This window comes from Ascaphus truei, chromosome 3 (genome assembly GCF_040206685.1).
Source record: "Ascaphus truei isolate aAscTru1 chromosome 3, aAscTru1.hap1, whole genome shotgun sequence".
In the NCBI taxonomy this organism is placed as follows: Eukaryota; Metazoa; Chordata; class Amphibia; order Anura; family Ascaphidae; genus Ascaphus; species Ascaphus truei.
Genome location: NC_134485.1, coordinates 61,041,424 through 61,069,347, shown reverse-complemented (window position 1 = coordinate 61,069,347; position 27,924 = coordinate 61,041,424). Strand labels below are relative to the sequence as shown.

General features: G+C 39.9%; 2 protein-coding genes across 6 annotated transcripts in view; both read left to right on the top strand.

The window, feature by feature from the left end:
* Positions 1-397: 397 nt before the first annotated feature.
* On the top strand, positions 398-13,533 carry PIGA (phosphatidylinositol glycan anchor biosynthesis class A). Of its 2 annotated transcripts, XM_075594107.1 has the most exons (7): positions 434-518; positions 1,997-2,304; positions 3,060-4,014; positions 6,613-6,745; positions 7,249-7,381; positions 8,917-9,123; positions 10,960-13,533. In XM_075594107.1, exons 3-7 carry the CDS (start codon positions 3,303-3,305, stop codon positions 11,218-11,220), a joined length of 1,446 nt encoding a protein of 481 aa, XP_075450222.1. In that variant the 5' UTR covers positions 434-518; positions 1,997-2,304; positions 3,060-3,302; the 3' UTR covers positions 11,221-13,533. The 2 variants fall into 2 exon arrangements, with proteins under 2 accessions (XP_075450224.1, XP_075450222.1); XM_075594109.1 differs by lacking the exon at positions 1,997-2,304 and having other exon boundaries at positions 398-518.
* A 2,902-nt stretch (positions 13,534-16,435) lies between these two features.
* Positions 16,436-27,924, top strand: part of ASB11 (ankyrin repeat and SOCS box containing 11) — a 13,286-nt gene continuing 1,797 nt past the window's right edge. Inside the window, exons 1-7 of one of the 4 annotated variants that reach the window (XM_075594106.1) lie at positions 16,436-16,888; positions 18,594-18,692; positions 21,057-21,136; positions 23,379-23,486; positions 23,910-24,060; positions 26,326-26,460; positions 27,477-27,668. In XM_075594106.1, coding sequence (XP_075450221.1) covers positions 16,711-16,888; positions 18,594-18,692; positions 21,057-21,136; positions 23,379-23,486; positions 23,910-24,060; positions 26,326-26,460; positions 27,477-27,668 — 943 coding nt within the window. In that variant the 5' untranslated portion in view covers positions 16,436-16,710. Of the gene's footprint in view, positions 16,889-18,301; positions 18,693-20,726; positions 20,847-21,056; positions 21,137-23,378; positions 23,487-23,909; positions 24,061-26,325; positions 26,461-27,476; positions 27,669-27,924 lie in introns of those variants that run through there. The other 3 variants (XM_075594103.1, XM_075594105.1, XM_075594104.1) reach the window with 3 other exon arrangements.

Below are 27,924 nucleotides of genomic sequence, written 5' to 3'. Positions count from 1 at the left end.
CTTACACATTTTTTGACCAATCATCTACAGTTAACCTATTCATTATGTCACCACCATTGAATCACTGGTCATACTGTAGGTAGATTTTCCAATAGGTTTAAAAAAAAAAAGAAGATTGAACATGAGTATCACAAACATCCTCACACTTTCACCAGTGAGAACGCACTGATAGTACCAACAGCACTAAATGTGAAAGCCCCACAAGTACTAAGACGAGGAGATCACAAGCACTGAGGAGATGAGTACACAAGCTGCTGCACGTCCTCCCACTCACACAGCCGACTCCCATCTGCTCACACACCCACACAGCGGCTCTGAGTCAGCCAATCACAGACAACATTGTGTGCAGCCGGAGGTGGGGGGTGGGACTTGCCATCCGCTGTTTTGATGCTGGTGTTCTGTGTGGAGCGCGGCGATTGGCTCTCTTTGCTGGGCGAAAGGGAACCAGGAAGTGCATGGTGTGTCTGAGGCTGCCCTGGCTGCAGCGCTGGATGCAGGGAGCAGGCAGGGAGACCCAGGTGGGTTGGGAAGTGGAAACCTCGGGAATGTGCGGTAATGTCGCTGACATGGAGAATAGTCTTGTTTTAATAGGCTGCATGTGGCACCGAAATCAATTAAACCCGGTTCCAGATACATTCAGGGTAAAGATGCATGTCTTAAAGAAACCGGGGTGTGGAATTACACAATTCATATGATTCCTTTAATTTTGAACAATATATCATTTACTCTGCGATCTTTTGACGTCCGACAAAGTACTGTATAAATTAATGGAGAACATTGGATATTATGAGACTGCAAGAGCAAATATAGTTTTTCCTATGTAGCACTAAAGGTGTATGCACCGCTGTATATTACCCTCTTTGCTGCCAGGACACTGTCAGTGAAAGAGTAAACATGTAAATGCATCAACACACACCCTTAGCACTAAAACAATCACAAAAATGGTGTACTGAAAACCTCCAGGGAAACTGCCCATCAACGCATCTCAAAAAGTGCACACCAATTGCCTTTTAAATAGGATTTCATTGGCACTGGGTGTCCCTGTGTCTAGGAGCTTGCAATCTGATTATGCGTCCTGAGGCAAAGAGACTTAGCCAAGGTCACTTGTAGCTGACACCAGTGCTGTATTGGAGGGTATACACTGTATACCCTCCTATTTTCAAACAAATGGTGTATAACCTCTGCTTTATAAAAAAAAATAATGGCATCGTCTGGTTAAAAAAAAAAATATTAAACTCCCACATTTTGCATGTAGTTTTGTTTTAAGTATTGATAAAGAAAATGATTTGTACTGATTTGTTTATTGGAGGTGAATTGAAATTGGAGACCATAATGTATGTACAGGTTAATGTTACACTAGTCCGATTGCCTTGAGAGGTCTGTAAACAGACAGAAATAGACATAGTTTCACAGGTTCTTTAGAGGTCCTTATGAGATACAGCACGGCTCTTCAACTGGCGCCTGCAGGACGAAGAGCCTTAATGTGGCACTTGGACTCTCAGCTGTCCAATCAAATACAGCTCAACCCCCTTATAACACTGCTCTTGGGGTCCAAAGAATCACATTGCGTTATAAGCGGATCGCGTTAGAAATAATGTACAATTGTATGCATCGTACAATAAAATATTTAAGATACCAATAATCGTGTTGTAAAGTATTCATAAATACGAAACTTGGGAGCCACTCTTGCATCGCGTTATAAGCGGATTCACGTTATACCTGGGATGAGCTGTAGTATGAAATTAGCAGGAGCAAAGTATCATTTTTCACATTAAAACTAACTCGTAAGTTTAAGGTAACGTACAAATGTTACAGTATACCTGTTTGTAACATGTTTTTAAATATTATTATAGTTTTTAAATGTATCTAAAATTACATTACAATAAGCTTGTGGCCTTTCTACAATTGTTTTCTGATCCAGCCACTTTGGAGAACTGGTTGAAAAGCCCTGACTTACAGGATACATCATATCATCTTTGCTTGTTTTTTTTTTTAGGGTGAGACTGTAATGAAAGTGAGCTCCAGTCGGGGCCCTGCCCGTTACCTCAAGCGATCAAATGCTCGCGATCCTGGAAGTCCAGTAGCACACAATTCACACAGGATTTCCGAGCAACAAAAGAATGCCTAAAATATCTCCTACCTCTGTTCCAAAAACATAAATAATTTCCTAACTTGGGAAATTCAACTTTTGAAATAAGTTATAAAGGATGTCTTAGAAAAAAATCGTAATTCCAGAGAAAACGTAAAACAAATATTGTTTTTCATTCTCCATGAAAGAAAGCGGTTGCAGGATTTTACACTAAGGTAGGAAATCGTAATAGAGGAAAAGTGTTCTAAAGGAAACATCATTTTGAGTGCATAGGGGGAACTGCACATTTCACATTTGTTATTTCTAACACCATAAATAGACTTTTACAATTAAACACTATGACCAAAACAGCCCAATGCTGTAAAGTAGTTAACCACCTACAGATTTAATTACTATTTAAATATTTTGCATATGGGAAAAGTGACATTCAATGCACTAAAATGAACCTCCTGTACTGTTTGAAAAAGAATGTAGCTCATATTGGCCAGGACTAACAAAAAACCATTAAGCCGTTGGTGCAGTCATTCCTACCGTAATGCTTACTGTGTTGGTGTTTAAAGAATTACAGGCACTAGGTCATCAGCAGTAATTATTCAGCAGGGTTGAATAAAGCCTCGGCCAGGGTGGCGCTGGCCACGATGAAACACATTGCCGCAATGTGTGTGGCCAGCGGGAGCAAGCGCCTGCTCGGCGCTTAGAGCAAGCAAATTTGATTTTGCTGCTCGACAGCGCGTCACGTGAGCGGCTCGCCCACTGAGGGCGAACCAGCTTCGTGACGTTGTGTCTGCGCACCCAGGCGAGCGTGTGCCTAGCCGGCCACGAATCGGCCAAGCAGGGCACAGCGCACGAGCGCCAGCGCGCACGTTCCCCACCTGGCTGCAGCCTAATGTTGAAATACCCTTGTTCTTTTAGGGAAAAAAATTGTTTGAAGTGTGTAGTCATAACCTTACTGATTTTATATTGCTTTCAGATGTGGCACAACTTGGTGAACCTGATGTTGCACTAAAAAAAAAAAAAATCTGAAGAGCCGTGGCAGGAGAGATATGAAAGATACGATCTGCCTCAGGACTCCAGCTGAATGTAGCCGCTGCTTCAAGCCAAACATCTCTATTTATTAGTATTTGATTAGGTCTGAAGATGAAATGCTGAGTTAATAATCTGTAATTTTAGCAGATCTATACTAACATAAGATTGTCTACAGCTGGTGATTGCCATGGTTTACAGAAGAGGAGAAGGGTGCAGGCCTAGCTCCTGTAGTAACGCCTACAGCACTGAGTGTGTGAGCTATGCGGGCCCCAAGAGACATAACATTTGTATGGTCTCTGACTTTTTTTACCCAAACATGGGAGGAGTGGAAAGTCATATTTATCAGCTGTCACAGTGCCTGATTGAGAGAGGGCACAAGGTTATCATTGTCACGCATGCCTATGGGGACAGGAAAGGTATCCGCTACCTCACCAATGGTCTGAAAGTGTACTATTTGCCTCTCAAGGTCATGTACAACCAGTCTACAGCCACAACCCTCTTGCATAGTCTTCCTCTTCTCCGGTATATATTTGTGAGGGAAAGAGTGACTATTATCCATTCGCACAGCTCCTTCTCTGCTATGGCCCATGACGCCCTCTTCCACGCCAAGACTATGGGGCTGCATTCAGTTTTTACGGACCATTCTCTCTTTGGGTTTGCTGATGTCAGCTCGGTGCTCACCAACAAACTCCTTACTGTGTCCCTGTGTGATACGAACCACATCATCTGCGTCTCTTACACCAGCAAAGAAAATACAGTGCTCCGAGCGGCACTGGATCCTGAAATCGTGTCTGTGATCCCAAATGCTGTTGACCCCACAGACTTCACCCCGGATCTGCATAAAGAGAAGGGGAGCAGAATAACGATTGTGGTGGTCAGCAGGCTCGTTTACAGAAAAGGTAAGCAATCGCACAACAAATGCAGTCAATTAGTGATATGCGCTCCAACATAAAAGTCCAATCATATTGTAAATCCTTTAGGTAATAATGTAGAAAAATAGGTACTGGGTCTAGTGAGTTATGTACTGTATTCATAATGTAGCATATACCATTAACAAGAACTCTAGCCCTGAAGGCTGAAATATGAAGAAAATCAGACCTACAGCCTCATTGGGGGAGTCCAGAGGTAGGTAGAAAGAGGAATATCTACTCACAATTTGTATTGCCCCAGTCCTGTAGTTCTTGGTGGTCGTGCAACCAGGAGAATGCAGAGAGATCCAAGGGAAAAAAAACTCCAACGCACAGCCCTGAACAAAGTAGGTCCCACAAAACTAATAAAAATATCAAATGCTTTATTCTTCCATAGTTAAAGGGTACCTACCTCCGTTTTTTTTAACTATGGAAGAATAAAAGCATTTGATATTTTTATTAGTTTTGTGGGACCTACTTTGTTCATGGCTGTGCGTTGGAGTTTTTTTCAATTGCACAACAAATGACTTGCAATTGTGCACATTCTAATACATGAGGGCTATACAACGCATTTGGGGGCCTCTGTAGCTACAAAACCCATGTTGTGGAGATATTTACCTTAGGTGGTGTTGTTTCTGCTCCCTTTTGGTAAATCACCATGGCTGCCTTTCAAGCCTCACTCATCTGAGCACGGCATTGCAGCTTCCTCTTTGGCAACTTCTTTTTTTTTTTTTTTTTAATATTCATTTATAAAATGTTTTACCAGGAAGTAATTAAGTTACCTCTCGTTTTCAAGTATGCCCTCGGCACAATATGATAACAGTAGGTTACACTAAATGAATAGGGTTAGACATTTCATGAATAGTTAAAGATAATGTTATAGGCGTATGTAACAGTTACAGAGCAGATTAAAATGTGAGGCAGCTTTAGTCTTGAAAGAAGTTAGACCGGTGGCAGCTTTGAGAGTCTCCGGTAGATTGTTCCAGTTGTGAGGTGTACAGTAAAAGGAGCGTCCGGATACTTTGTTGATCCTTGGGAACGTGAACAGTCTTTTGGAATCAGATCTCAGGTGATAAGTGCTGCATGTGGTAGGGGTGAGGAGCTTGTCCAGATAGGTGGGTAACTTGTCCAGAAAGTATTTGAAGGCAAGACAGGAAAAATTAATTTTGGCTATCAGTTGAGTCTAGGCGCAATCTAGGTCTTTGAGCATTTCGCAGTGATTTTTGTTGTAGTTGCATTGTAGCACAATGTGGCATTTTGAATTGTAGAGGGTGTCTACTGTAGTTTGCTAAGGCCAGGTCCCTGCTGCATAGCGGGTGCTGCGGGGACAAGAACTGCCCCTCAATGGGGCCGGGCCAACGGCCAGTTTTTCCTTAAGACAGGAAAATTGCGCTCAATACTAGCGACGAGCGGGATGGCCACGCCCCCCCCCGGCGGTTCAGCCAATGAGGGCGAACCTACCAGGTGACGCCGTGGCCCCCACTATGCCTCTGTCACGCCCTCCGTCTTTCCCCCTGCAGCTCACTGCAGACCGGGGACGAGAGCTGCATGCGCTGCCAGCCTGGTAGATGCACGTGCGGCGCGGACAGCGGGGCCGTAGCCTATGGTGAGTTTGGGGTGCTGTACCATATATTATGCCCCCATAGTCTAGAATTGGCATCTGCAATGTGTTTGCTGACCTAGGCTGGCTTAGGGAGTATTTGTTCTTATCAAGTTTACCATAGGTTTTGGATGTCAGAGTATCAATGTGCAACCCAAATGTTAAGTAGGAGTCAAACCATATGACCAGATATTTAAAACTAGTGACAGGGGCTAGAATGTTGTTAGTTGGTTCTAATCTATAGCTCTGTGTCATTGGTAGCTTTAGAAATGTAGCCTCAGTCCCAAATACCATTGTTACAGTATTTTCCGTGTTTAAAAAAACTGTTTTAGGAAATCCAGTTTTCAAGTCTTGAAAAATCAGATTACAGTACGTGTCAGAGAGGTTTTGGCTGTGTGCATATAAGATTGTGTTACCTGCCTACATGTGCAATGATGCTGCCTTTTATAAGCTGTAGGTAGATCATTAATGGAAAACTGAAAAGAGTACATGCCACAGAACAGAGCCTTGTGAGACACTACAGGTGACATGCAAGGGGTAGGAACTTTGGTCGCAGTAGGTCAGGTCCACACTGGCTGCTTAATTTTAATTTATGGAGCGCTTGTGTAATCTCCTCTTCATAGTGCTAAATGAACTCCACATTAACCTTATGCTGAGTTCAACGACATCCATTGTTTTTGCATATAATTAGCTTAGTGAATACCCATTAAAGTCGGGGAAAATAACGTCCAGTACCTATTTAGGTAACGTCCAGTTATTTGCCTTGATTTTAACGGAGCTTGGTGCAGTTGGCCCTAAATATCCATCCTCGCAGTTTAATGAATAGGCCCATACTATATATATATATATATATATATATATATATATATATATATATATATATATATATATATATATATATTTTTTTTAAGATTTTAGAGGCAGCAGAAACATTGTTACTGGTTTTAATGTTTTAATGAAGAGCCACAATTTTTTTTAATTTCTTACAGGGATTGATTTGCTGGGAGGTATCATTCCTGAAATGTGTAAAAAATATCCTGAGCTACATTTCCTTATTGGGGGTGAGGGACCCAAGCGAATAATTTTAGAAGAGGTACGAGAAAAATACGAACTCCATGACAGGTACCACAAAACTTGTAACAAATTTACCAGTTAAAAGTTCACAAACTGTATTGGAAGCTCCTGAAGTAAGAAAATTGAAGGAAAGTATTGAGGAGTAATAATAGCATTAGGGATTAAACACGACTGCTCCAAAATCCTGACCTTCTACAGTATGTTTTTGTCTTTTTTTAAAACTTAAATATTTTTTTAATTGTATCATCATTCAATGCTGTTGCAAATAATCTTTTTTCAATGTGGCAAGTGATTGGAAATTATAATTGGTGCTTTGTCTGATGTATGTTTTAATATTCATCTTTAACCTTTTCTCACATACAATAGTTTAGCTCATAATGCATTTATGGCCCCGCAACGTAAAGGCTACGATTCCACTGATCACACTGGCAAAACTTGTTTCGTGGATTGTGAACATACAGTATCAGAGATAAATGTCATTGTAAACCTGTTTTTTTTTTTTTCCCCAACAAATTACACTTTTTTGTCTTTTTTTTTTTTTTTTTTTTTAGAGTGCGACTCTTGGGTGCTTTGGAGCATCAGCAGGTCCGGAATGTCCTGGTAGAAGGAGATATTTTTCTAAATACATCTCTGACAGAAGCCTTCTGCATGGCGATTGTTGAGGCTGCTAGCTGTGGGTTACAGGTACTATTGAGGCACCCTGCATTTTATCGTGAAATTAAATTTTCTTTGTTTGGTTGAATATAACCAGATTATTGAAATTATGGATTTTCAATGAAGGGTTTGTAGGAGTTATTAATACAGTAAAAGAGTGACCATGCCACATGGTTCAAGTTTTGGTAAATCTTGGTTGTCTGCACTATTCCACCTACCTGTATAGACGCCCAGGATATATAATCATAAAGGTTGTCTTTTACTCTTTAATGGTGCAATGCTGCATAAAACCAATGTTGGTTATAATGTTGGTTAAAATTATTAAAACTGGAAGATGTTAGCCGTAATAAAAAAAGTAACAGACAAGTAGACCTAGAAGTATTTTTAAATCCATTTATTCTGACTGCATTTGAAAACCTTCGTCCCTATTCAGTGAATCTGTAGTGATGGAGAACAGGTCGGGTCGATTTTTAAATAAATGGGAATATTCAATGAGCGGGGAAATTACAACCTTGAAGTTTTATAGGGAGTTTAACTCTGATTAATGTATTATTGAGATGGAGAAATGAGTGTCCACTCAGATTCCCTGATGTAACTGAAAAACAAGAAACATTTTCGATATCGTGATCAGTCAACTAGGTTTAACACCTATTTAAATATAAATCTGCCATTAGCTCTTATGTTTCATCTGTAATACAGAAAAATGGCAGATAGTGATTTGTGTTGGTAAGATATAATATAAGTGGGCCTTATGTCCAATTATACTGCAGCCGTATATTTTGTGGAATTGACTTGGGTAAAGATTACGGTGGTCCTTTTCAAACTCTGGGAAACCAGACTTTCCCATTGCAAAGAAAGAAAAAGGGAGAGAGTTCTTGGCAACCTCTAAGGCCCAGGACATAGTGCACTCAGCGTCGCTGAGCCGCGCTCAACAGATGCACAAAGCCCCTGCATCTGTAATCAGCGCGGCTATAGTTTCTCCCTCCGCATGCTTGCTGATGCGTGCGGAGGCTGAGAAACTTCCCCGAGACAGGCAAGTTTGAAATTTGCCGCTCGGGGAAGCGGAGGAGCGATCACGTGACCGCTTCCATCCAATGGGTCTGCAGCCGGTCCGGCATTGTAACTACCAGACAAGACAGAGGCAGCACAGAGGTGTGTGTGTGCGCGCGTGTGTGTGTGCGCGTGCGTGAATATATTTATCAAAGTTGCACAATGTTAATAAATAATTTATTCTCGCATGTCTTTTTTTTTTAATTTTTAAAATATTATATAATATATATATACACACACACACACACACACACACACACACAGTGACACACACACACACACAGTGACACACACACACACACTGACAGCTACCAAGTGACACACACACAGTGATACCCGCCTCCCAAGCGCGCTTGCTGTCTCCTCTGCCAGGGCAGCAAAAAGCTCCTGGTAGAGCGAGCGGCAGCAAGCAAGAGCGAGCAGCAGCACCTAAGTGCTTACTATGTCCCAGGCCTAATACTTTCTTGTGTTTTTGCTCGCAGCTTTTCACTTGGACGTTTCATTTTCTTTGACAGGTTGTGAGCACACGAGTGGGTGGAATTCCTGAGGTGTTACCGGAGAATTTCATTATTCTTTGCGAACCATCCGTGACGTCTCTATGCAGGGGATTAGAGAATGCTATTGACAAATTGCGGGCAGGAACATTACCAAGCCCCGAAACAATCCACCAAGAAGTAAGGACATTTTATACATGGAGAGACGTTGCTGAGAGAACGGAAAAAGTAAGCTATCCAGTAACTCAAGAAAATGAATGTGTTGAATTAACAAGTAGTAGAAGACTGCACACACCTCAATCTTTAAATTTTATTCTACTTGTAGAATGGAGAGCTATAAACGTAATATTGGGGGCTTTCCGTTCATTATCGTTTCCTGCTAAACCCACTTTATGCACCATTCGAAAAAAATTCTACAGGATACTAATGATGGTTAAAGATGTACTGTGTGTGTGTTTTTTTTTATATAATCATAATTTAGCCTAGTTGCTTAATATAAAAAAAAAAAAAAAAAAAAAGAGAGAGGGAGAACATTGCTTACATATTCTCATGACATAATGCAGCCTAGGCTACATCTTTACTGCGCTTTAGAGCAGACGCTGAGCCAGCTTTTTAGGGGACTAAGCAGGATGGCGAACCAATCTCTTAACATAGAAACGTGGGGGTTGATTCATTAAGCTCTGATAATGGGTATCTGAACTCGATCCCACTTTAACTGCAGTTCACATTAATGGCAATTAAGGGAGACTGAGCTCTGATACCTCTTATAGGAGTCTAGTGAATCCCGGCAACAGAATTTGCAAGCAGATAAGGATCACTTGGCCCACCTTGCCTTCCAATTTTACTATCTATTCTAAAATCTCAGACCCTGTTTGATCCTTGGGTTTCCTTCATCTCTAGGAGAGCTTTATGGGACAAAGCATTTTTTCCCTTTCTGTATTGTCCTGTACAGTGGTGGAAGTACCATAGGCGCAACCAGTTCAGTTGCACCAGGACCTCGACTGTTAGGGTTCTCTACTGCCAGCCGCCCACCGGAACAGCGTTCCAGCATTTTTACAGGGCCCGCGCTCTCTCCTCCCCGGGGGCCCTTCCTGTGCAGCGGTGCTTTAGGCAATGGCGGAGGGAGCCCACTTAGGACCACCTAACACAGAAGTTAGGTCCCACCATTGTCGGGCCCAACTTTTGCAATTGCCTCCTGGGTGTGCTTCCTGCTGCCACCGGGTAAGGCTCTGCACACGCATCTACTCAAGTCAGAGGGATGGGGCGTGGCTTTTTTTCTGCCCCGGAACCCACCAGTAATTACGCCAGTGATTAGTTCTGCCCCTTGTTCTGTGCCACCTTTCTTGAGAGGCTATTACATGAAACCACCGCCCTTTTTCTCCTGCCTTTTTTTTTTTTTAATCCCTATTTTTGTACCTGTCTATACACAAAATGAGTTCTCAGATGTTTTTTTTGCCTTGCTAAGGGCTCATTGTTAATATATCCTATGGTACTTCACAACTATCAAGATCCAAAAGCTTAAATGAGGTGCATTTGAATGAAATGATGATCATAATGACTCAGAATAAGGTGGGGGCGTGATCTTGTTTGGGCTCTTAGCAGTTACTTACTTGTTTTTATACTAAGACTACTGTACCGGTGCATTAGAGGTTTCGGTAGAGGTGCCACATAACATTAATTATGCAGACCTGGCAGAGGTCTGTATGGTGGTAAAAGTTATAACTTCAGTGATGGAACTTCAAAGCTTAAGAGTTTTATAGAGGTAAAGTAATCCATTGGTATTGTGTAACACATTTTGTTTATTTTTATTATGGAGGATATGTTCTGTCCCGGATATGTGCTCCTGCCTATTATGCATTTCTATCCCTCCCCCCCCCCCCCCTTTTTTTTTGTACTTCCCAAAAGTGGATGCGTTAACAGATATGCACAAATCATACAATTCATAGCAATCTAAAAAAAACCTTCTTTATTCATCTGTTGCATCTCTGCAGCAATCAGTAAAGCAACTGTGTTGAATTCTGCATTGCACACACCCTAACTCTTCTGTTATTGGGCCCCCTTTAGGTGTATGATCGAGTGGCTCACAAAACTGTATTACCTATGGACAAGAGGCTTGAGCAGCTTATAAAACACTGTGGCTTGGTCACCGGCTGCATTTTTGCTCTGTTTGCTGTCGTAAGCTTCATATTCCTGGTCTTCTTGCGATGGATGACACCAGATTCTTGCATTGACATTGCCGTAGACGCCACAGGACCAGACGGCGCTTGGGCAAGACCGTGTTCTACTAAAAAAATCAAAGACAAAATGACCTTTACAAACTCTTAATGCGGGTAAAGAAACAGTTGACATTTCCGTTACTCAATTTGCCTTTGAAATATTCGTAGGTTGGACTGTATTAAATTGACCTCTAAAACTTGACTTAAATCCTTTAAGGTTTAGAATAACTTTTAGTCTTGGAGAATCCTTTTTGATGCACAGGGATTTTCAATGAGTGCTGGAAGATTTTGCTTTGATGGCAGCGACGGCAAATCCAGTTGCGTTCTTGCCATTTTGCATTTTTCTCGCTTTCTCTATGTACTTAATACACTCAGAGTGTGTGAGGCAGCTGAGATTCTCATTTGCTTATTGTAGGCTTCTGAGCGTCTCTTTATATCAGTGCTTCCCCCTCTTCTGCACTGTTACCTACCACAAGCATTAAGAATACATTCGGATCTATGGAAAATACAGCTGCTATAATTCTCTAACTTGTTATGCTTACGTGAACTATTCGATTTGGCCATTAGCACAATCTATGGCTAGCTAAAATACATTTTTATTGAGAGTGATCAATATCATTTTCATTGCTAGTCAAGTCAAGTAAGAAAAAAATGGCCAATCAATTATCTTCCTCTAAATAGCATTAGTAAACCCTGCTTCATGTCTGAGGCTCAGGGTCTCCTACAGTATTACAAACATTAAGGTTTGGCTGAATATGAACATTTAGAGGCTCAGGTTTGTATACACGTGCAGCAAGATTTGCTGCCCCCTGCGCTGCGGTCGAGGAAGCAAATCTATGCGGCGCCAGAGACCATGTCTGTTGCGGTCGAACAGTGGGGGTCCATACTTCCGAATGAGACACGCCAAACCCCCTCCTCCCCATCCGCAGTGTTAATCCTCCGGTCACGGCGACCATGTGACCGCGGGTGTCAGTGGCCCCGGAGACCATCAGGTTTCGGAGCAATGTGTATAACTGTTTGTGATTCCTTCTTTTTCATATTGCTCCTTTTTATGAATTCACGTCACCTTTATTTTAAACTTCCTGTGCCCTTCCAGTACAAAGCTTCATCTTGCCTTCAAAATATTTACAGTATATTCTGAACTGTGCTGTTGAGATTGATGAACTAAGATGATCAAAGGAATTAATGGATTGTTATGAAGTCTGCATGCTGATTGCCATTACTGTTGATGTAACCATTGGCCGACTAGTCGAGGACTGGAGTTGGCAACCCCTGATGGGCCACCAACAGGTCAGGTTTTCAGGATATCCCTTCTTCAGCACAGGTCTTTGACTAAGCCACCGACTGAGCTACCTGTGCTGAAGCTGGGATATCCTGAAAGCCTGTTGGTGGCCCTTGAGAGCTGGTGTTGCCACTCCATATGGGCCTATGCCATCGCAAATTAAATTGTTGATGTAAAATCGGGGCATGTATATCAGAGATTATATTGATATTGTGTGTGCCTATGTATTAACGTTTACGTTTTTTTTAATGTGCGTTTTTAAAGCGTCACGTTGTTGGTCAAGTATACTAATGGGATGCAAGATGGAACTAGTTGAATCCTGCATTAAAGTAGTCTGCCAAGTTGAACCTGGCATGTATCGTATAAGGCAGAGTAACGGTGCAAATAGTGTAAATCAACCAAAAGTTGTGACGCGGCGTGGATTTGCCATTATATACTGTAGATGAACAAAATGTATTTGCACAGTATGGCTACTAAAAAAAATAATGACTTTCATCAGTTATATTTACGAACACTAGTTACAAATAAAAATACATATAATTCTGTTTTCACTTAAATGGTATTTATCAGGTATTCAACATGACACAATGCCTCCAATTTCATTTCAAAGAACAAACTGACACATATATGAAGTCACGTAACGACCTTATTACATACAACGCACAGTTTATGAAGGTGTGTACTAATCTTTAACATTTTGACGCACTTTAAAAAAAATATATGTTCTTAATACATCGGCCGCAAAGACTGCTATATGTTGGTAAATGTTTATTAAATGATGATTTATTGGAAAAAACTTTTTTGAAGCTGCTGTTTCTCCAAAAGGAAGGTGAGAATATCACAAGATATCCGTCCACAATGCACAAAAAGAAATGAAGTCTGCTGCATCTGGAAATATACTTCTTAGAACTGACTAAAAAAAAATTTTTCCCCAAGAATTCTTTTATGCTGTATTCCGGGTTTGAATAACATGAGCCTGACAAACTTTTGAGCGTTGAACAAAGTGGAGTAAAATCCAGCTGTTACCTTGTAAATGCAGGGAATGTTATATTTTATATTATGCTTTTTTTATTCATTGGTGTAAAGGGACTGTATTTGCTTTTTGTATACATTTCATTAAAAATCACATCTGAAGATTTATGGCCATTGTTCAAGTTGCTTCTCTGGTAACAGATCAGTCACACAATTCACAGCCCCTTCCTCTGACGTATAGGGAGCTGTTCATTGATTTGAAATAGTGCCGATCAGGCACTGCTGCACCTGGGACTTGACTTGAATATGAGTTTCTGTGTTGTAGTGGCCAATCGGCATTATAACACTTGTTAACCCTTTCACACTTTAATACCATTCATTTGAATGGAGCTACAGAGGGAAGACAGCACTTCAGCACATAGAAGGACGTGTAGGGGCATCATGCCCAGGAGAGCTTGTAGCATGAAAGTTACAATGAGTGCATATGTTTTTGTACAGTGTTCAGTGCTGTTAATATGCAATGTAGCAGAGGCTTAGAAAGTGGAATATTGTGCTATAGGTTACCCTCAGACCGTGCACTGTATGACACACCTATGCAGCCAGTCGTCATCAATAACGGTGGTAACTGAACTGTAAAATAAGTAAGATTTAGATTTTAAAGCAGAAATGTGTTTTAGGAAAATATATAATCCATTCTTATTTCTCAGTCCTATTTATTTTGGTAATATACTAATAACTTTTGTTAGTAAATTCTGTGGAATGAACTTGAATAGCCTTGAGAGCCCAGGATAGCATTTACTGTTAAATAATCTTTTCTTGCTCATGACGACAAGATTCACAACACTGTCTATTTGTTAACATTATCTAATTATTTTAAAGTATTTGGTTCAGTTTAGTCAAATCTACCATTTCACTTGGCAATATATTTTAGATTTGTAATAACGCGAAAGTATTCGGAGATTGTAACTCCTGGTATAATTGTAACACCCCTATGGGATTACTAGGACATTAAGGGTTAACTGTGTGGACCCATACAGAGTAATGCCCCATCCCCATCACATGGTGCTGGGGTGACTCAGCAGATGTTAAGCCCGCCCCCTTCTGCCTGGAGACAGTGACATCAGACTAGGCTATAAATAGTAAGGGGGAAGCTTCTGGAACTCAGATCCCAGGAGAAGTTGAAGATGGATTTCATGGTGAATATGTATATAAGTTCCTATGTTTAGGATAGGGTAAGGTCACTTTTATTGCTTTCGTGTTAGGGAGAGTGCCCTGTTACAGGGGTGTGCAAACTGGGGGGTGCACCCCTTAAACATTTTTTGGGGGGCGCTGTGGTTACAGAGGTCCCACACTCTTCCCCAAGGCATTTAAATTAAATGCCGGGGAGTGTGCAAGGCCTCTATAACTCGCTTACCTGCTCTCCGGCGGCTTCGGGTGACGCGTCACCATGGCAACACGGCATAATTTGATGCGGATACCAGGTAGGGGGCGCGATCATTGTGGATGAGCAGGCAGGGGGGCGCAGCGCCAAAAGTTTGCGCACCCCTGCCCTGTTAGTGTCCCACAGAGCTGATCCAATACTACTCATTGCCGAGAGACAGCCTATGCCAAGAGGGGCTCCCCCAAGTCACAGCCCTTAGGTATAGTTGGACCAACCCACCCAGAGGGTCCTTTTCAAGCTTTCATCCAGAAGACCACGTAGTGGCAGGACGCCCCAAGATTGGGAGGCTGATCACAGATGGACTCTGAAACAATCATTAAGCCTCAGCACCTTCCTAGTGGGCCGAGATAGGAGCAGCTAGGGAAGCCATACAAACAGTATACCCAAAAATGACATTCAGTTGGATATAAAATATGCACTGTATATATATATATTTTATAATGTGAGACTGTGTCTTAAAGGTAATATAGCTGTTGTTTGACTGACCAAAGTTCCTGGAAGCCCATCCTTGCTTACCAACGCTCAGCCTGCACCCTGAACAAGGTAATGCATCCTGAGTAGCCAATAATACAGACACTGAGACAATCTCCCTAAGAGCCAGGCAGGGATGGTTACATAATGTTTGTTTGTTTCACAGTTTACAGCATATATAATAGCGTTTGAAATGTATGTATAGGAAACGTAATTACCAATCCTAAAGAAAATACACACTACACTGGTGACACACTTTATTCAAGCTCGGCTAGTCCCACGAATTCGGGTATACTCGGGTGTATTGAGGTTTGTGACTGTTTTCTGCCCGAGTGCATTGCGTTATTTTCCAGGCAGGGATTGAAGCATTTTATTCCCGCTGGCTGCAATACTGCACAGTATATATATATATATATACTGCATTACAATTCATGAATTTATGCCATCTGGTAGACACGCGAAGCATTGCAGCCTATTAAATCCTAATCATTATCATTTAACAGATCAGCCGCCCGTCAGCCAGGCATGAACCCAGGCTGGGAAGGCAAACGCAACGGGGCTTGTCAGAGGTGAGGAGCGGCGCATTCCTGGTATCTGCCAGGTACATACTGGGTATTTGCTCGAATAAAGTGTGTCGCAGCAGTGTGTGTGTGTGTGTGTGTGTGTGTGTATATATATCTATCCAACGTTATTGTAACCTGTACCGCGCACATCAGCTGGACATACACTACGCACCAGCGGGATAGACTGCCATTGCTTTTAAATCCGCTGCTGGCGAGAAGGGGCGCGGCAATTTCACCAGCCACAGGTTGCAATAATGTGGGCTACATCTTTGCGGAGAGAAACGGTGATTAGTTAGCAATTTATGAAAAAGAAAAATCATCAGTGTCTACTAGTCTGTGCTTACACTCCTAATTATGGGTAAATATGCTTGTCATCCTGTTTGCCTGTACCTTTCTTTCAAGCCAGATTTTAATATATATAATATATATTTTTATATATACACACACACACACACACACACACACACACACACACACACACACACACACACACACACACACACTCAAATATCTACAAGCAATAAACATATACAATTTTTTTTGTATTGTGCAAAGAACTATATGGCTTATTGTAGCTGCCAAGTCACATACGTCGATCCTTAATTTCAAATATGACAGCTCATCTGCCCTGTTACAGTACATACACTTTTTTTTTTATTTTGGGCGTTATTCACTTCATAATACTTGTTGACTAGAAAGGGCTTGTTGGCACTCCGTTGCTGTTCTACCCACCATCCTTGTTATAGTGTAGTTTCTGCATGTCCTTGTTCACTAAAGTGAACCAGCAGTGGAAAGGTCTAAAATAGATTTCATACGATGCCAAAAATAGACTGCTACGGTGAAAGCTTTTCACCCAGAGAGTAGGCTACAATGGAGGCCAGTTCTCTCTTTCTCGCTTTCAATAATATTTATATGGCCATTTTTGCTTTGTTTTGTTTTAAACTTTTAATCAAGGTGTCCTTGGCTCTGCTCACTCATTTTTACATTGTCAGGGGAAACAGGAAAGAAGCTGCCAGAATAGCAGAAGAAATCTATGGAATAGCTCAAGGTAAAATGGCTTTGCATAATAAATGTAGATGCGTTTTGTTCTCAGTAACCTGGCTAAGACTAATATTTTATGACAGTGAAGTGAAAAATGTGTGTTTATACTGTAAGTTATTGGAAACTCTTGTGCAGTGTGAGGCTGGGGCTGGAAGAGACCACAGTGGGTAAGATGGTGGAGGCCCACTACAGGGGCAACATAAGAAACACATTATATATAGGAGGGACGGAGAGTGACAATGGGAGGGCGAAAGTGAAATGGGGGAGGGTGAGAGGGAATGTACCCCTTCCCAGTGCACACAGAGTTTGCAGCCTTGGATCGGAGCTTCTCCCTGTCCCCTCTGTCGTGCTGATGAAGACTACCTCACACCTCTAGTTACACTCACAAGGAGTGTTTATCCCTGGAGAGGGGCAGTATTCATGAGCACCTACTGCAGGGAATGGGGAGAAGCTGCCATTTTTTTTTTTAACTTGATGCCACACTTCTCAAAATACAAACCGCCTTTATGACACGAGAACAGCCTCCGCTGGTACTACTCTTATCTGGGGTAGACCTTTCCAAATACAGTGTAATTAAAGACTTCCTGGAACTCCCATCACATCTTTACCACCGTTCTATAATGAAAGAGTGGGAATAAGAGGCAAAATCAACTAATGTGACTCAAATTTCTCTCTAGCCAAGGACATGCAGTGACCACATATAGCACTAATGTATTTCAAATGCAGTACTCCATAAAAATACCAAAATACTGGGATATTAACCACATTGCTTATAGAGGTGTTTACATTTCGGGCAGAATTAACTTTTAGGGTCTTATTCTATGCTGTCTGAAGCTATAGGGTTTTAGTCCAAAAAAACAGCCCGAACGACCTTTTTGTACAATAGACCTTAGAATTACTCCCTTAATATTGGTTAAAATATTTTATAATTAGTTTAATAATTTAAAAGCCATGTTCACATTTCCAGCAGGCTTTGTGTTTTGTGATTTCTATCTACAATTAAAGAAGCCTGCAACTTCAGTCAGGAGGGTAATAATGCATTTCCAGTTCAGATGCTTTAGAGGAGCCTACGTCGCATCATTGACCAACAAGGTTTATTTCTTTATTTCAATTTTTTATTTTAGAGTGCCAGGATTTCTCATCGGAATAGCCTAAAGAAACCGCAATTTGTTACAAATATTCAACTCTTTATATTCTTTTTTTTTTGCTACTTAAAAAAATATGAATCCTAACTATTATCTCTACTTTAAAAAAAAAATGTGCTATTTTTTTTTTTTTTTGCGTCCTTCAAAAAATTAAAAACATGAGTGTTTTTTTTTTTTTTGAAAAATGGTAAAAATGAAAGGTTGAAAATCATGTTGCCTTAAAAAGGTTTGTGGAAAATATGCTTTTTAAATTAAAATTTTTCAAAATCGGAACTTAAGTGATGTCACAAAGCGTGGCAAGTGACATCATTTCACCTCTGCTGAAAAGTGTGCATATAAAAGGTACTATCACATTTGATAAAGCATGGATTAAGCAGGGCTCAGTTTGCTCATGTACTCCCTAATATGTAACCGTTTTGAGACCTGATGCGTGTGCTTGGGCGGCAGTCCTGTTCCAAAACTGTTATGTAATGTTTCCGGCTTTACACTGAGCCATCGGAAAATGTCTACAGCTGAACTGAAAGCAACAGAATGTTTGGGAAACAGCAGATAGCCATGTAAAGGTAGAGATATCAAAAAGAAACGAACTCTCTGGGATGATATCCTTACCATGGGTAATAAGAAATGCTCTGTATTGTAATCACATCCGCCACACATTTCAGGGAGGTATGTTCTTCAAACTTTACATTTCACTAAAATGATGAAAGCAACTTGCAATGCTATGTATTAGCCTGGAAGACCTGAATGTGCCGTATAAATATGATTATAAACGGACCATTCAATCAGAATAATCGATATGAATATGGTTAGGATATTGTTAGTTTCAGTGATTGTACTGTGAAAAAAATGACGTGGTACAGTGGCTGATTTTGAGAAACATGAACCCTTTTCAATATTTGGACACAGCTCTGTGGCTTCATTTTAGATTATCCTTTTTTATTATGCTCTAAAATTATAAAAGCCTTTAAAAAAAAATTAATTCCCTTTAAACATGTTTCTAATCTATTTTGCAAATAGCATTTTAATGGCCAAGCTCACATTAATATATCTCCAGGCCTCTTTTTTTTTTTTTACGAATACAATTATTTTAGATCCGAGCAGCTAAAGGTTACTGAGTGGTTTCTTATCTGCACCAAACGTGCAATGTTTATTTTACATGTGACACAGATTTTGTGGGACATAATGGTAACCTAATGATGTGCTGATTGGTGTTTTTACAGTCAAAGCTGTGAGCTAATTGGTGGTGCAGTGTGATAATTGTTGCATGACATTTTTCATTTACAAAGCCACTGCTATTTATTTACACACATACTTTATGGTTACACTTTCGGGTTCAAAGAATGAGTCTAAGGCTGCGCTTATAGTGACGACGTCGTTCAAAAAGAAATGCGCCGTCGCAAGCGCTTATAGTAAGCGCGATGGAGCGACGTGGCGGCGTGAATTTTTGAAGCCGGTCATTTGATTTTTCAGAGGCTGTTGCCACATGTGACAGCCTCTAAACCAATCAAAGACCTGGTCGCCCGCAACGTCGCCGGAAAGCGAATTACAACTTTCGCTGATGGCGACGGGTGATGTCACCGACACTATAAGCTCGGCCTTAGTGGGGGGGTTATTTAGTAAACTGTGATCGTGCCAACCGGTACACTATTTCATGGAAACTGCCATTAAAGTCTTTGGGAGTCTCTTAATGGATGCAAAAGTGATATTTGCCAAGTGGCCAATCCCTCAATTGTTTCTAATAGCTATTCCCATGATTGCATGCAGACACATGGAGCAAAATTGAAGTTAAGTACCTTGCTGCAAATGACGCCACAATCCTTATTTAATATGCTGTTGTCATATTCCCAATGTTGGAAGAGATTTCAGCACCATTCGAACAAATGAAAGTAAAATTGTTTCTAGCAGGATGAGGATATCACAGTATATTGAATTAGTTGCCTACCTAGCACATGCAAAGTATAAGTGCCCAGACCACCAGCAAATTAACATCATCATTGGTCTAGGTGTTTTGGTTATGGATAACCCAAGAATAAAATTTGTACACAAATGAGGAGGGGAAGGATCAAAGGTAGAAATCTTTTCAAATAAGGAGGTTGTTGTATTTTTTGAAGTTTCCTTTACTGTGAATAGACCATTTTAAAATAGGTAAGATTTAAACTATTACGTTGTGAATAAGCACAGAATTACAATTGATCATTCTGTCTTTGTAGCATCACATGAACTCTGACTCAATGTGAAACTTTTATAAACATGAAATCATACTTGAAAACGAGAGGTAACTCTCAATGTATTACTTCCTGGTAAAACATTTGATAAATAAAATGTATATGGTACAACTACACCGTTTTCATTGATATATGCTTTGCATGTCATTGTTTACTTCTACATAAACATTTTATGGGGCTTATTAACTTACGTTTTTATGTTGGTTGGGAAGTAAAAAATGCCATTATAATGATTAAACCAAATGCATACCGTATGTGTTCAATGATGTGTGCAATATCAGTGATCCTGCCTGATTTTATACTGTGACTGTATGGCTGGAATGGGAAATCTTGACATCTATTGCATTAAAACAGCATGCAAGCAGCAATGATTAAAGGGGCATTTCCTCTTGCCTGTTTTTTTTTAAATAAATGCAGCAGCTCCTTACAATTTACAGCAAGGCAATAATCTAAGCTTCTGGTCGATCCGTTCTCCCATGTGTGTTTCCCAGGGCGTGCAATATGGCTGCCTATTTCAGAAGAGGAAGTGGTGGAGCTTCCTTTGCTATACAGTGTGTCTCCTGGTTGAGCATTATTGCACTCCTCCTGACTGCTAGTAAGAAGCTTCAGAGATGTCATCTGTTGCATCTGGAAAAAATGCTGTAGGTCTTTATGCTGTAATGTGCGATAGCCCCGATCCAAAGCTATCCTACAGAAAAGCCCCATTTACTTGATTGGGGCTTTCTGATCCAGTGCTATCACAGTGTACAGAATGAAGACCTATGTGCTCTCTTCGGAATGCAGCACCTTATATATTTTATTTCAGGCTCTTGGGTCGACAGATCCCCGCTACATGAGGCAGCATTTCATGGGCGTCTTCTTCCTCTCAAAACATTGATTGCACAGGTAATGTACCGACCCAACTGTCCCTTATCAGTGAGTGTCCATGATATGAGTAGAAAATACATTGTGTTTACTTTCTAATTGATAAACATTAACTTACCCCAGTGTGTGCCAGTGGAATATGCAGATCTCTCTATCATTTTCCTTCACAATGCTGCCGATAGGCACCTTCAAATGTTGCCCGTTATGTTGGTAAATGGAAAGGTGCATCACTTTTCCAAATATGTCTAAAAATTGCGCTTCTGGGAATAAATTACTCCCATTAAAAATTGTTTGATATGAAATGTTTGGTGACCCATATGCAATGGATTTATGATCTGTCTAACAAATGGGAATTTTCGCACATCGATGTGAGGAAATACAACCTACAGAAAAGCTATATTGAAATGATGAAATGTTCCAATGTTGTTTTGTTAAGGCAGTGCACCTAATACAAAACATGTTCTTTTCACATTATAAACAACTGGTAGGAATACAATAAAAAAAAACACTGTTTTTAGAGTTAACATTTATTTACAGGTGGAAATATAGGTGAACAATAGCGCTCATGCAAACAATGATATTCAAAAACCTGTGATATATTGTCCAAAAGGTAGTCCTGGAGCTGCCTAAAGAAGTGAATCTGGTATCTCATAACCAGATATGGTAACGTAGGGGAAAGACACCTCCTGTGGCGCTGAGGTAAGGTATGGATAGAGTTTTAGACAAAGTTCCTTCCTGGATGGATTCCCTCAAGAAAAAAAGAAAAAACAAGCATACACACTGCAATAGTGCATTACCCAGGGACAACAAGGATATATAAAGAGAGCATTTTAATACATATTAAAAATACATTATAAAATACAATGAATTACACTAAAAAAAACTATCTGTGCCTCTGCATAGGAACCAGATGTCTTGAAACTTGCTCCGCTTTGGTAAAATTGGAAACCTACTCACCAAAAGTGACTAGGACATAAGCATTATTGTAATGGTCTTGTTAGCAGGTAAATCGCTTGCCGTGGGGTGAATTTGCGTCAGTCAATGAAGGAGGATCCCCTTCTTTACTCAGAAGTCTGCTTGCTGCTTTCTCCCAGAGTTCGGTCGATCAACTCTTCCTATGACATCACCGCTTGAGTTCCACAGCTACGGTGTCCCTGCGATGCCAAAAGACCTCCTACGCGGTTCGAAAACTCCAAATAGTGGGTTTCTTCGTCAGGGACCCACTATTTGGAGTTTCAAAATACGTTGGAGGTCTTTTGGCATCGCAGGGACACTGTAGCTGTGGAACTCAAGCAGTGACGTCATAGGAAGAGTTGATCGACCGAACTCTGGGAGAAAGCAGCAAGCAGACTCCTGAGTAAAGAAGGGGATCCTCCTTCGTTGACTGATGCAAATTCACCCCACGGCAAGCGATTTACCTGCTGACAAGACCATTACAATAATGCCTATGTCCTAATCACTTTTGGTGAGTAGGTTTCCAATTTTACCAAAGCGGAGCAAGTTTCAAGACATCTGGTTCCTATGCAGAGGCACAGATAGTTCTTTTTAAGTGTAATTCATTGTATTTTATAATGTATTTATTAAAGTGCTCTCTTTATATATCCTTGTTGTCCCTGGGTAATGCACTATTGCAGTGTGTATGCTTGTTTTTTCTTTTTTTTCTTGAGGGAATCCATCCAGAAAGGAACTTTGTCTACAACTCTATCCATACCTTACCTCAGCGTTAACATTTATTTCCACACAAACTCTATGGGGCAGATCCACAAAGCTCCATTAGACTATTTAACCTAACATGATCTTACATAAATTAACGTTGGGTTAATTATAATGCCTATGCACTAAAGCAACTGATGTTACCCCAGTGCTACTCCCTAAATACAAAATAAAAATGCTCTGTTTGTGCTAATGATATGTAAAAGAGGTGCTCTCCATGATATTTCATATCAACTAAAGAAAGAGAAACCTATTTTAGTAGAGACTCAAGCAAAAAATAAAATAATATATATATATTTATTTTTTTATTTATTATTTTTTTATTATTATTTTTTAAATATACAGTATTTTGTTTGTAGTAATAGTAGTTAATTATTAAAACAGTTTTTTTTTTAAAGTTCTCTTTATGTGAAGCAGGGCAGCACTGAAGATACTGTACGTATATTTTTACAGTAGTATTTCTTGATCCAGGGAAGAGAAATTATCAGTTAAATGTTCCTTCAGGATGCAACTTTCTTTATTCATTTTATGTGTTTATTTTAAATTACAGGGATTTAATGTAAACATTTTGACATTAGACCGAGTTTCTCCTCTTCATGAAGCATGCCTAGGTGGCCATGTTGCCTGCGCAAAAGCACTACTGGAGTATGGCGCTCATGTAAGTACTGTGTTACATATATTTATTTTTACCCAAGTTAACAATCGGTGATAAAAGTTCAAAATAACTTGTGTCCACAAAAGAAAACCTAAATCAAAAATACCAAGTAATACAAAATAGATAATATTCAGTTTGCTTTACAATACTTAGTTCATGCCTCAATATTAATATTTAAAATGTACTCTTAAAAAATTGCTACAAATGATTAGAACATATTTAGTTTATTCTGTTTGTTGTTACCTGGCTTTGATTGTATTTATTTGGGGGAAAATTGTCAATAAAAAATTCTGCAGATACAGTATTAAACCCCTGCTATAGATTTTTTTGCTAATTAGGACAATTTATAATGGGCTAAACCAAGAATAACTATACACGTACAGTACATTCAACAGTATCTCTGATCCTGCATTGTTTCCCTTCCAGGTTAATGTAGTGACTATTGATGGGCTCACTCCTCTGTATAATGCCTGCAGCAGTGGAAGTGTTGCTTGTGTTGGCATATTATTGGAGCACCGAGCTGACCCAGAGCTTGAGACTCAGTTAGCATTTCCTCTTCATGAAGCAGTAAGAAGAGGTAAAAGACATACTGTATGGCTTTATTTACTAAGCAGTGATAAGACATTAAACACCTTGTGGCACACACTCTCCTTTAAAGTGTCCAATGACCTAGTAAATATGGCCCATACTATTTTCTACCGGAGCATATTACCCATCACACACACAGGTGGATTAAGTGGTTTCACTATTTTAGAAACGTGAGGTAACATCATTGCCCCTCCCACATTTTATATTTGTGTCATATGCAATACATATGATTTTACACTTACACCTACTTTACATCCACAGCCCATTTTTTGCTTCTAAGAAATGAAGAGACATTGGAGATCCATATGTCCTGAGTGAGGGGACTCCTGGTAGTAAGACTAGGGTAGTCGTACTCTGCAAGATCCCGCTGGTTCATGTAACCGTTTTTGATGGGATTATGCAAAATATTTAACTTTAATCTATCATTGTTTGGAGCCCCATACCCAATAGAAGCTTCATTTGATTAATCGATCACAATCAATCACTTTTAAGGGTTTATATAGTAATTAAGCTCTAAAAACAGAAAGGCTGAGAACATCCTGTAAATCTTTAAAGTTTAAAATAAAACTGCAAGTCTGTAAATAAAGTAGGTGCAGTCTAGGACTGTAAATATATAATAATGTTACTCTTCAGTGGTACCCTTCAACCTTTGGGTAATTTAATTATTGTGGAACGTGTTTGTGTTTGCAATCTCTTGTACTTTACTTTTACTTCCCTTATTCATTCCTCACAAGCATTACCTACAGTAGAAGTCTTTTCCCCATGCATTGTGGGTAACATTTCCTTTTAGTATAACTATTAAACGTTTAGTATGGATACATGGGTGGCATTACTCATTTTCTGATATACATCGGGGTGAGGTTTCTTGGTCTTTGCAGCCTAGACCTAGGTGTCCATTTTACTGTGAGAACTATCTGAGCTGAGACCTTGAAAACACACAGATTTGATCCATTAAGTGATTATATCTGACTGCATCAGCATTGGGAACTTTTTTTCAGGAGACAAGGGAAGTAGCATTAGGATTAGACTGGTGGCAATGGACTTGAAGACGGGGTTCATTTCCCAAAACGCTGCCCCTTTATGTAATTTCACTGAGATTTTTATTGCTCCTTTCTTTTTTTGTTCCCTTCCTTCATTCCCTGTTTCTTTGTTTTCCTGTCTTTTTGTCTCCTATTTTTTTTTTTTTACTCGCCATAATCTGCATCAATCTCATATACGTGGGATAAGTATATTCTGTTTTGATATACTCTCTTTTCAGTGTTTATTACTAGCTATTGTGAGTATTGTTTATGTGAAGTGTATACAGGCATACCCCGGTTTAAGGACACTCACTTTAAGTACTGTACACTCGCGAGTGAGGACATATTTTCAAAAGCACCATACCCCTGTGTCTGTACGCTCGCTTCACGAATACAGACACTTATTCTGCGCTACAGACCGCTGTAGTGTTGACGCGCTGGTTCCCCTCGCCCAATAGGCAAACGGCAGCTCGCGCATAAGTTTGTTAGCACGTCCTGAACAGCAATACCGGCTCCCTACTTGTTAGCATGTCCTTAGCAGCAATACTGACTCCCTACCTGTACCGAAGCATCGATAAGTGGGAATAAAGGTAGTGCTTCACTTTAAGTACATTTTCGCTTTACATACATGCTCTGAACCCATTGCGTACGTTAATGCGGGGTATGCCTGTATGCACTCTCTATATCATTGACCTTATCCACAGTAAATAATTACTTATTCAATTCTGTCTTGTTGATGTTTTTCTATATCTTGCTTATTGAGTGCTGGGAACCGCCCCTCCCTTTTAGGCTTGTTTAGTCTTCCAAAGAAATCTAGAAACGCAACCACATAAAATAGAAAAACATTACAAAACATAGTGTAGTACTGTCACAGATCTTCTAATATGACGTGTTGTAACTCCAGTGTATTCCCGCTCTACGGAATATGAATGCGTTGGAGATACAAGACTCTTCTTCAGAATTACCGAGTGGACGGTTATATTTTCAGTTGAGAAGCGTCACATTAATGACACGGATTGCACATTGTTTTGAATTTTTATTTCATGATTTCCAATTTGGTTTTCAATCAATACATTATATATTTATTATTTTTGACAATTTCAACATAACATATATTCACACTGTACTTTTTCACGGAGCGGTGTTTGACTTTTATTAGTGGGAACACTCTTATTTTTATTGGTTAGTCTTGTTTAGGTCTAATAAAACAATATATGGTTTTCTTTTCTCCCGAGGTCACAGAGAATGTGCAGAAATATTGATTGCTCATGGACTGGACATAGATAAAGAAGATCCAAACTTTGGCACACCACTTTATTTAGCCTGCACTTACCAGAGATCAGACTGTGTGAAGAGGCTTCTTGAATTGGGTATTTTTTGAAGGTCTAATTTTATTTTTTACACTGGTACAAAAATAAAAAATATAGGGCTGAATATTAAGCACAAAAAAGCTGTGTGTATTTTACCCATACCAAGGAAGTGAACTGAAAAATCCAACTTTGTAATAGAGTCTGAACCTTTTGTTATGCTGCATCACTTCTGTAGCATTGTCTAGTGTCCGCATTTTCTGTGTCAAGTAGGTCTAGTTAGCACTCAGTCTACTCCTTACTAGGAGAATGTATTAAAAGACAGGTACTGTACATTAAGCCTCATCAATGATTATAAATTGGAAATGTGTTTGAGGTTTTGTTTGCTGATACCAGTGTTGCAGATATTAATTACACATTAAGTTATGGTGAGTGAAATAGTAACAACAACCCTCCTCCGTACAGCAAATAAAAATATCAATTGTGAGCAGATTGACATGTCTCGGACAGACAGGTCTGCAACCCTGCTTTTGATCACTATCTCCTAGCATATAATGCTTCCACTGCAGCTAGGGATTCTGGGAAATGACATGTAAATGAGCACACCCTGTCACCTTTCTCTTCAAATCCATTTTAACATGGACCCCTATAAGCATATGGCTGCCATATTGCAAAGCCTGGGTTAAAGAAGTAAATAGCCAGTAAACCTACTCACAGAGAACAGATATCAATTACTGTACCAACTTTCATTGACTGCTTGATTTTAGTGTATTGAACTAAAGTTTCATTGTAAGCTCTGCGGGGCAGGGATTCTCTTCTTAAGTGCTAATATGTCTGTAAAGTGATTCATACAGATGTAGGAGACATTATTATGTGCGCCCTGCCTTGTTTTATTTATGTGTCTCAATAATGTATGTCAAAAATGATTATTATCACATGATTTGTACAATGGCTTCAATATTTTAGGTTACGACTTGAGCAGATCTAAAAGTTACATTGATACTAGAGTATCCCATTATTCTATAAGCATCATGAACCAGTATTCGAAATGTTAATATTTCCATTTTTTGTTGTGCAAGGAGCAAGTGTTAGCTATGGAAAGCTCCGGGATACACCACTGCATGCTGCAGCTAGGAAGTCAAGTGAAGAAATAGTCAAGTTTCTGATTGATTACGGTGCTAATGTGAAGCACAAAAACATGGATGGAAAATATCCCATCGAACTTGCAGCTCCCAAGAGTCCTGTAGAACAAGCCCTGTTGGTTGGGGAAGGTACTGTACTTGTCAGATTTTCTTTTCTTGACTAAAATATACATTGTGGTCTTGGAGACAAAGGCCCAGGTACACTAAGCAGCATTTAATCAAAGAAAATAACACTGTTAAACAGATGTTTTCTCCAGGTTAACTCCATATTGCATGCAGAACTAACACCCATAAATTCATTCATTGGAACAGGCAATGTACGAGGAAAACACTGTCACATTTAATATAGTACTACTACTTTTCTCTTTAACTTGAGAAACTCTGA

What these genes read in the sequence shown, in the direction of transcription:
- PIGA (XM_075594109.1), top strand. Translation starts at nt 3,303, where the DNA reads ATGGTTTACAGAAGAGGAGAAGGGTGCAGGCCTAGCTCCTGTAGTAAC. An exon ending in CTGCTAGCTGTGGGTTACAG is followed by an intron (nt 7,382 to 8,916) that starts GTACTATTGAGG and finishes TTTCTTTGACAG; the next exon opens with GTTGTGAGCACACGAGTGGG. An exon ending in TTGCTGAGAGAACGGAAAAA is followed by an intron (nt 9,124 to 10,959) that starts GTAAGCTATCCA and finishes GGCCCCCTTTAG; the next exon opens with GTGTATGATCGAGTGGCTCA.